The following is a 10,747-nucleotide window of genomic DNA, read 5'->3' as shown; positions in this document are numbered from 1 at the left end:
ATTTCAGGAATTCTGTGAAAGGAGTACCTGTTGAACTTTCTCAGTTATTTCAACCTTTCATCCTACATAACAAATTTTGTAATCTACAGCCCATGCTACTATTGGCTATGTCTGGTTAGTTTGGGTATGTCACTCAAATACAACCAAATTTTAGAGCTCCAACGTCCGTACATATTTTCCTAGCTCCTAAAATTACCATCAGATGGCAAATAAGACTTGACAAAGATGAATTTGCCAATCTATTGTTTTCTTCCTTGAGAGGCCACGGTCCGCCATCGGACAAGATCCAGTACAGTAACTTGCACAATAAATGCATCAAACATTTCTTAGTCAACAACTTATGCCACATGAAAATTATGAACCATAACAAATTCTAGCATCAAATGAGCAACTTTTATATCAAAATTCTGCGCTCTCCTTGGTCATATATTAAAACTAGTTCAGTTATACCATGCAGTACAACAATCCTGTAGATGGATGTTCAAAGAAAACAAAAACAACCCCAAAATGGAAAAAACCCACTTCATCAAAAACACCATTCCTCAATCTGAAATCCAAACAACAAAAGGGAAGAAAACCAACAAAAATTAACACTATGCCCTTCACTGAAAACCACAAAAAACAATCACATTACCAATAATTAAGAATCCAAGTCTGAAAACCTCAAAAAACAATCACATTACCAATAATTAAGAAGAAAATCCAACAAGAAACCAACACTCAATTGAAGAAACACCAAATCCCAATCTAAACAATTGAAAAAAAGAAAGCAACCCACCAAAAACCAACAATTTGGGATTCACCTGGCCGGCCTGGGAGGACATGAGCGCAATGGCTGCCGGCGGCGAACCGTTGCCCCTCTTCTTCATGATCGGCAGCGCGGCCTTGATCAAATTGAAGGTACCCACCAAGTTGATGTCGAGCATGTACCTCACGGTCTCCACGCTCTGACGCTCCAATTCCTGGGGGACGAAGACGCCATGGTTGCATATCAGAACGTCGATGGCTCCGCACGATTCGATCGCCCGCTCGACGGCGCCGAAATCGCGGACGTCGACGCTGAGTGTGGCAACGTCGGCGCTGCCGGTGGCGCTCCGTATTGACCGGCGGGCCTCCTCGAGCTTGGCAGGGTTGCGGGCGAGGATGGAGACCCGGGCGCCCTCCGATGCGGCTTGGTGGGCGATGGCGAGGCCGATGCCGCTCGATCCTCCGGTGATGACGACGTGGCGCCCCTTGATGGGCACCTTCGTGGGGCGAGGACGAACCAGGAGGGCAAGGGAGAGGAGGAGAGAAAGAGGGATAACGATGAGAAGGAGGAGGAAGAAGAAGAAGAGAGAGTCTGCCATTGAGGAGAACGCAGAAGATGTCAACGAAGAGTTTTAAGTTTTTAACTCGAATGAAATTAATGAGAATATAACGGAAAGTTAAACACATCTAGATGCACTGTCACAAAGATACGAGTAGAACCCTGACTAACGACACGAGTTTGTGAAAGTGTTTGTAATATAGGACATGAGAAGACACGGATTTCTTTAATCCTAAATTAAGAAATAATTATTTTGGTATTTTAATATATAACAACGCATTTTTATTATAATATAATGAAGAATATTAAAATATTATTCACACTTTACCGCTCATGTCATCGCGTCCGAGTCATGTCGTGTCGTGTCATGATCCATAGAACCTAGTCAGCGTGTCACTATGACGGGCACTAGTCATGAGCGTCTTACAAATCTTTATAAGGATTATGATAGTGATCAAGGTTTTTGCCCAAACTTTTGGTCCTCACTAAGTATGGGATCAATTAGGTTTTACACAAGTCGATGGCTTTGTGTCACAAGAGCACGTCCAAAAAGACACGAGAAACACCATCTTTATGCAATTTCAAATGTAATGGTATATAAAGGGACACGACACGAGACCTAAGTTGAAGTATCTATCGAGGTCTGATCCAGTGCTCGGACAGAGTACTTAACAAAGTACTCGGCCCACAGAAAACACAAAAAAAACAGTGCGTGGAACAACAAAAATCGCTGCGTGCGATGTGCACCCATTGTGTGCATGGATTCACTATGTTTTGTGTGGGCCAAGTGCTAGGTTCGAGTACTAGATCTGCTCTCTATCTTATCAAAGAGAATACATCTATTGGAATGATTTTTGAACAAAAGGTGCCACATGTGGATTGGATCTTCAGTTAGATCCAACTTCAAATAAGAAATGATTAAAGCAATAGTATGAACAAATTAAGATGCACAGGTCAGGTTGGTTCTTGCCCGACCTACATTGATTTGAATTGCATTGGATGCAGTTCTCTTGGATGGACCTAGTGAGAATTCACATGAAATATTGTTTACTGGATTTTGGATGCATTTTTTTTATGATCCAAGTTTGTCTCTGACTCGCAGGTTTGGGTATAATTTAAATTTTTGAACCATATGGTTTATTGGGTTCGAGAATTCTTAGTTTTATTTATTTATTTATTTTCATGATAAAAATATCTCACTGAAGCAGGTAATCTTCACCAACGGGGGATCCGGTAAGAGCAGCTAGTGCAGGCCACCTTGTGTTGGGATGTTGCAAGTTCAAGCCCCAATGGTATCATTGTATAACTGGTAGGGGTCTGCCTAACCCCACCTTGCTTATAAAGAAAAAACAGGTAATCTTTGAGTGGGCTTACTGACACCTAAGTTCTTATGAAGCTCACCAGTAAAAGGCACTCGCACACCTGATGGGAGTCAAACCTAGGAGGAAAGAGTCAGCGCCACTTGTTAGTTTTATTATAAAATGATTTTATGATTAGGTATATTGTTCTAATTGACAAGTTCAGGATGTTGGAGTCAAAACGACCCCAGAGGATAAAACAATTGGCACATACATATTGTGCTAAAACAGATGACAGAAACATATACCTTGTGTCCCTGCCATGGATAGATGATAGAGCTCGGACATCTGGAGTAGAGTAGAAGAGCTTTTTCCTCTAGTTTCTTCTCTGCCTTAGGTGAGTCACAGCACAAGATGAGAAAAATAGATCAGGAACCCTTTTTTCTTGTAGATGAGAAACTTTTTAGGAAAATCTCTTCTCACGTACCCTGTCCTCAACCACGCATGGATACTCATATGATTTCTCGTAACTCACTAACAGTTACAGATAAGCCCACGACTCAGTGGGACTTATTGCTACTTCAAATCACGCACATTTGACGTACATAACTGTTAGTTATGGTAAATGGATCTGAATTTAAACTGAACTCAAATGGATCCAATCTGAATCCAAATAACTAACAATCTCTCACTTAAACAAAAATGTGCTATACCCAAATGATTTGAAATAACAAACATGAATAGATTGACCTCAATTCTATTCGGGTCCAATTTATATTGCTTCAACAACATTCTATTCACATAGATGACTTTATGCAATATAAGTAAAAGAATCAACCTTTATAACAGCATGTGATCACATGTACAAAATTGTGTATCTGATTACAATAAAATGGACAAACCCATCATCTTTACATGTTCAGCATATATATAATCTCGGAGCCAAACCCTTAGTAAGAGGATCTGCAACCATTTCTTTGGTACCAATGTTATCAATACACACATGTTGATTCTCAGTCCTTTCCTTAACAACAAAGTACTTCAATTCCATATGCTTACAAGATGTAGTACTCCTGTTGTTGGAGAAGGACACAGCGGCTTCATTGTTACAATATACTCTAAGTGGTCTCCCAATGGATTCAACCACTTTGAGTCCAGATATGAAGTTTCGCAACCAGATAGCCTGTGACGTCGTCTCAAATTGTGCAATAAATTTAGACTCCATGGTGTGCGCAACAGTAGTGGATTGCTTCGCACTCCTCCAAAAAATGGCACCACCAGCAAGAATGAAGATATATCCTGTTGTAGATTTTTTACTATCAAGACATCCTCCTAGATCAGTATTCGAATAGTCAATCACTTCAAGGTGCTCCGATCTCCTGTAGGTCAACATATAATCTTTTGTCCATTCCAAATACCGCATGACCTTCTTTGCAGCTGTCCAGTGAGCATGTCCTGGATTCGACTAAAATCTGCTAAGAACCCCAACTGCATACGATATGTCAGGTCGGATGCAGGTCTGCGCATATTGCAAGCTACCAACAACTGAAGCATATGGTATTTGGTTCATGAGTGCCTTGTCTTCTTCAGTTTGAGGACAATCTTTGAGGCTCATTTTATCCCATTTAAGTATGGGTACCGTAGTAGGAGAACAATTCTTCGTCCTATACTTTCTGAGAATTTTATTTATATAGGTTCTTTGAGAGAGGCCTAAAACACCTTTTGCTCTGTCTCGACGATTCTCTATGCCGAGAACAAAAGCAGCCTCTCCCATGTCCTTCATCTCAAAATGAAGGGAAAGAAAATCCTTGGTTTCTGTTAGCATGACCTTATCGTTTGTTGCAAGTAATATGTCATCTACATATAATACCATGATTATGAACTTACTCTCACTTGTCTTGAGGAACACATATCGGTCAACGATGTTTTCTGTAAATCCAAAATTCAGAACGACTTCGGTAAATTTAATGTACCATTGGCGGGAGGCCTGTTTAAGTCCATATAATGACTTATTTAATTTGTAAACCAAACGTTCAGACTCATCTTTAGAGAAACCTTGAGGTTGATCCATATAAACTTCCTCATCAAGCTCACCATTTAGGAAAGTTGTTTTTACATCCATTTGGTGTAGCTCTAAATCTAAATGAGCTACTAGGGCAAGTACAATCCGTATTAACTCTTTAGTTGAGACAGACGAATGTCTCACTATAGTCAATGCCCTCCAATTGGGTAAAAACTTTTGCAACAAGCCTTGTTTTATACTTATCAACATTACCTTTGGAGTTCCTTTTGGTCTTAAAGACCCATTTACACCCAACGGGTTTGAGTCCCCTAGGTAATGTAACAAGGTCCCACACTTTGTTTTTGGCCATAGAGTCTAGCTCTTCTTTCATGTACTCAATCCAAAGTGAGGATTGCTTACTTTCAACAGCTTCCATAAATGATGTGGGATCATCATCTATGAGATGTACGGGCTCCTGTAAATATACCACATAATCCGGATGAATAGAAGATCTTCTAACTCTAGTGGATCTTCATACAGGTGGAGGTTTCTAATCCTCCTGTATATACTCTTCAGTATTATCCACTAATGGTTCTTCTGTAGTGGGTGCATCACTAGTGGGTTCAACACTTGGTTGAAAAATGATAGGCAATTTATCATCTATCTCAGGGGTATTATCCTTATCCCAAGATTCCTCAAAATTGAGGTCTTGTAATGCATCTTTCCCAACAGAACAATTTTTTAGAAATCTTGCCTTATTTGTTTCTACTATATGTGGTGTATGGGACGGACAATAAAACCTGTAACCCTTTGACCTTTATGGATAACCAATGAAGAAACCACTGGTTGTCCTAGGGTCAAAAGTCTTTATATGAAGATTATAAAGTTTAGCCTCTGCAGGATAACCTCATATGTGCATATAAGAAAGGGTAGGCTTCTTACTTGTCCATAACTCATAAGAAGTTTTTGGAACAATTTTTGTAGGAACCTTGTTTAAAATATGCACAGTTGTCCTTAGGGCTTCACCCCACAAGGTTATAGGTAATGTTGAATAATTCAACATTGTTCGGACCATTTCTTTAACTGTTCAATTTCGCCTTTCGGCTACACCATTCTGATATGCACTATCGGGCATGGTGTATTGAGGGACAATGCCCTCTTCCTTCAGAAATCAAGCTAATGGTCTTTCTTGTTGTCCCATATCAGTAAATCACCCATAGTATTCTCCACCTCTATCGGATCTAACAATTTTGATTACTCTCCCTGTTTGTTTTTTTACCTCTTTCTTGAAGTCTTTGAAAACTTGATAGACTTCAGATTTCTCAAATAGGAGATACAAATACATAAATCGGGAATAATTGTCAATAAAGATGACAAAATACTTTTGGCCCGTAAAACAAGGAGCAAACGGTTCACATACATCGGTATGAATGATTTCCAATAATTTATCACTTCTTTTGGTATTTTTCTTATATGTGTTTGTCTGTTTAGCCTTGATGCAGTCCAAACACGGTTTATTATCTATGAAATCTAAGAATCCCAAGATCCCTTCTTTCACAAGTCGTTGGACTCGCTCTTTCGAGATGTGTCCTAAACGACGGTGTCAAAGAAGATAGGATTGATCATCTATCAAGTTACGCTTATTGCCAATTACTTGATTAGTATTAAGAGTTTCCTGGATATGGATTTGGGTTTCCAGATGATACAATCTATCACACAATAATGCAAAACCAATCAAGACATTATCTTTATTGATATATAATTTGGAGTGTTCAAACTTCAGACAGTATCCAAATTTATCAAGTCTTGATACAAAAATAGGGTTCCTGCTATAGGATGAAACATAAAAAGTATCTACAAAATCCAAAATGAAACCACTATCTAATACTATTCTGTAGGTCCCAACAGCCTTCACATGAGACCGCATCTTATTTTTGGAGAAGATGTTGCTTTCATGACTTGTTGGTTCTGTCTGGTTCAGAAATGCCTGCAGAGAATTGACAATGTGCACAGTGGCACCTGAGTTAATCCATCAACTATTAATTGGAACATCAATCAAATTACATTCATGAGAAACAAATGACAAGTTACCTTTCTTGCTCAACCAGAGCTGGTACTTTACGCACTCTGTCTTTTTTATGTTCCTTCTTTTTGCAAATGAAACACTTTACTGTAGGAACATCAGACTTAGCATGTGCTTGGTTCGACTGAGAAACTGACCTTTTCTTGGGCTTCTTAAAAGATTTCTTTTTTGGTCCACTCTTCTGTTGAACCTTATGAGAAGTCATATGTGCACTATGCACCTTCTCACCCTTCAACCTCTCCTCTTCCTCAATACACTTGGACAAGAGATCATTAAAAGTTCATTCATCATTATGTGTGTTGTAGGAGATTTTAAATGGACCGTACTCAGCTGACAATGATGCCATAATTAGGTAGACAAGGAAGGAGTCTGAGGTAGTCAGTTTCATGTCATTAAGCTGTGTGGCTATGTTTCTCATCTCTAGCATGTGTTGCCGGATGTTTTCCCCATTCATGTATCTCATAGATGTTAACTTAGACATAAGGGTACTAGCTCTAGCCTTGTTGGAACTTACAAACTGTACCTCTATAGCAACCAGAAAATTCTTTACAGTCTTACATGTGGGAATGACATTCTTTATGTTCTTAGCTACCCTAGACTGCAGGAAAAGCAGACTAAGGCGGTTAGAACACTCCCACTTCTCAAAGTCAGATTTCTGTTTCGGAGTGCTACTAGGTGTTAGTTCAGCAGATTCCTCTTTTCTAAGAGCTAAGTCTAAGTCCATGTACCCTAAAGTAAATAAAATTGTTTCTTTCTATTCTGAGAAGTTAGAACCATCGAGGAAAGGGATACTAGATGAGCCAAAAACTGTATTAGGCACTACAAAGACAAAAGATAATATTATTGCACGTAATGAAACATGTAAAAGGAAAGATAAATACATGAATAAGGCCCTTAATTATTTATTCTTTTCTAGGCAAGTGTCAGAGGTCATTATGGTCCTACTTTGGTGGATACCCATAATACGCAAATGCACTTCGCCTCCCACTATTTGATAAAACTGAGGGAACATGTACCCAGAGACAATCGATGTGGTACCTTTGGGTACTACACATCTCATGTGCTGGAAGACACTTCTTTTATTTTATCCTACTAGCTTCTGAACATAACAATATCATCTTTTGATGGCATATTATTTCTATGAAGCTAATACAATTTCAATGTTAAAAAAAAAATTAACTAGACATTTGCAAAATATACATCAGTTCACTTTGGTGAAAACAAATACATACAAATGCAAATTTCATGTTAATCTCTATATCAACATTGATGTGAATGCTTAAACAATCATGCATACTAAAAACAATATTACACGTATCTTTATGCATTCAAAAATATGTATACATATGCATGAAATAGGCATAATATCAATAGAAGCATGTATATAAGCATTAAAACCGACTTCAAAACATAATGAATCAGTAATATAACTAAATATGCTTTAAAATGTCTCATAAATATGATATGCATGCTCTAAAACATGTATTTCAGCTCTAGAACCCAAAAACCAGTCCAAAAACATGATGAACATTTCCAGAAATAAGATTATCGGTTCAAAACTTGATGAACCATAAAAGAAACACCTTCATAACAGTCTCAAAACGGAAAACCAGTTATGCCAAGTGAAAGAACAGACTCCAGAACTCTAGGAACCGGTTTAAATTCACTCAAAATCGGTCCCAGAATGCCCCATATCGGTCTCAGAAGCCATATGGGCCGATATGGTTCGTTATGGGTCGTTCTGTCCATTCCAAAATAAACCATTCTGTTCAAACAGAAACGGATCTGTTCTGGGACAGTTGTTCCTATTGTCCGGAATGTTCTGTCTATCCCAGAATAGCATGTCCGGGACAGATGGACCCAATATATGAATTTTGGATCTATGGATCCCGAATCAAGTTGACCCAGGTCCAGACCCGAACCCGGCACTGTAGCACCGCCTCAAATATATCGAATTCTCTGGATCGGGTCCAAACCTGATCCGAATATCATTTTCGAATCCGGGGAAAATGGATATTTTGAATCGGGTCTAGACCCGATCTGGTTCCCGAGTATAAAACATCGTTAACGATGTTTTAGAAAAATTCTAGCTGCCTTATAAACCTCTTTTCTCTCTCTCTCTCTGTCTCTCTCTCTCTCTCTCTCTTCGTTCTGAAAGATCCGACGATAAGGCCGGTGGCTCCGACGAAAGAGACGGCGACGCTCCGGCAGTACAGATGGCGGTGCCTCCGACGGGACCAGATGCGGAGCCTGTCGACATCATCCGGAGAAAGGAAAACAAGAGGGCTGCCGACTAGAGGTTTCGTCGGGCTCCGGCGAGCTAATCCAACCAGCCCTGACCCCGTTCAGCCATCCAATGGTGACCCAGCCTGTTGCTGAACTTGGTGGGACTGATGGTTGTGGAGCCGGCGATAGCATCCGGCATCCCCCAAACCTCAAAAAAAAAACATGATTCCCCATATGGCGAAAAGGCCAGTGGTTCTTGCGAAATACCGACGGGGACGCGCCGCGAGAACTATGGCGGTGAAGTCGGCGGGGTTTGCCGGCACCCCTCAACCCCTGATCCCTCTGGCATCTGAGGCGGTGCAGGCTGATAGATCTAGCCAGACCCGACCTCCTTCCTTGCTCAGGTCATCACACGGTGACAGAAGGCGGAAGTCGGCGAAAAACACCCTTTGTAAGTATTTTTTTTAGAGGGTTTTTTCTGACAAGATGGCCGGTGGTCAAAGTCGTTTGCAATTTCTAGGAGGGTTTGGGTTTAACCCAAAACTGTTCCCCATCCTTTTTTGGCGAAAACCCCTTGAAACCCGAACGGGGTTTTCGTCGGCGACCAGCACGAAAAAGGGATCCAAAAATTACAGTGACCCGACACGTGCCATGTCGATCACATAGGATTCGCCTGGACCCGGCACGGGTCTGGACCCTATCCGTGAACCGGATCGGTTTAGAACCTTGACCCGATTTGGTTTACTACTGGATCCGAAACGGGTCTGGTCCGATACAATCCCAGAACCGGATTGAAAAAAGGTATCGGACCGGTTCAGAACCTTGACCCGATTCAGCTTACAACCGGATCCGAAACGGGTCAGGTCCAATACAGTTTTCTAAACCGGATAGGAAAATGTATTGGACCGGTTCGGATTCCAAAACCCCGAATCAGCTTGACTGAATAAAAAAAACCTGATTCTGTTTGAAGAACAGAATCGAGCTGTCTAGGCTAGCAAAGCAGCCTGTTTTCCCATCTATGTTCATCCTTTATACAGAGATAGAGGGGCAGGCTGCAGAGGTCCAGAAAACCTCCTGCTCTGATACCAATTGTTGGAGTCAAAACGACCCCAGAGGATAAAATAATTGGTACATGCATACTGTGCTAAAACAGATTACAAAAACATGTATCTTGTGTCTCTGCCATGGATAGATGATGTAGCTCGGACGTCTGGAGTAGAGTAGAAGAGCTTTCTCCTCTAGTTTCTTATCTGCCTTAGGTGAGTCACAACACAAGATGAGAAGAATAGAGCAGGGACTCTTTTTATTATAGATGAGAAACTTTTTAGAAAAATCTCTTCTCACGTACCCTGCCCTCAACCACGCAGGGATACTCATATGATTTCCCGTAACTGACTAACAGTTACATATAAGCCCACGACTCAGTGGGACTTATCGCTACTTCAAATCACGCACATTTGACGTCCATAACTGTTAGTTATGGTAAATGGATCCAATCTGAATCCAAATAACTAACACATGAATGATTTAGATAAATTAAGATAGTGATTCATATGTATCAGGATATGATTTAAATTGGGTCTTTATTGGTTCAATTTTAAAACGGTTTGGATGCAATGCAGGTTTACTCCAGCTGGTTTAAGTATATATTATGAAAAATTAATTGGATCGGGTAAGATGCAAACAGGTTCAAGTATAATATTGTCTGAGTTCTGGTCTGTTACTGATATAATATAATAAGAAACAATAGGGTTACGATCTATGACGGATTTGAAGATATTGGGTCGGGTTGTGAACTTACATACGGGTCTATATTCTGGATTCAGCCTGTC

At 40.3% G+C, this 10,747-nt stretch overlaps 1 protein-coding gene across 2 annotated transcripts in view; it reads right to left on the bottom strand.

The window, feature by feature from the left end:
- TSC10A (NAD(P)-binding Rossmann-fold superfamily protein) overlaps window positions 1-1,357 on the bottom strand; it is a 7,669-nt gene extending 6,312 nt beyond the window's left edge. For both annotated transcript variants that reach the window (XM_090011915.1, XM_090011916.1), the window contains exon 1: window positions 804-1,357. In XM_090011915.1, coding sequence (XP_089868041.1) covers window positions 804-1,346 — 543 coding nt within the window. In that variant the 5' untranslated portion in view covers window positions 1,347-1,357. The remainder of the gene's footprint in view (window positions 1-803) is intronic.
- Between the last annotated feature and the right edge of the window lie 9,390 nt (window positions 1,358-10,747).

This window comes from Nuphar pumila, chromosome 7 (genome assembly GCF_984573655.1).
Source record: "Nuphar pumila chromosome 7, dmNupPumi1.hap1.1, whole genome shotgun sequence".
NCBI lineage: Eukaryota > Viridiplantae > Streptophyta > Magnoliopsida > Nymphaeales > Nymphaeaceae > Nuphar > Nuphar pumila.
The sequence above is the reverse complement of the archived record's forward strand: the minus strand, read 5'-3'. Positions and strand labels throughout refer to the sequence as shown.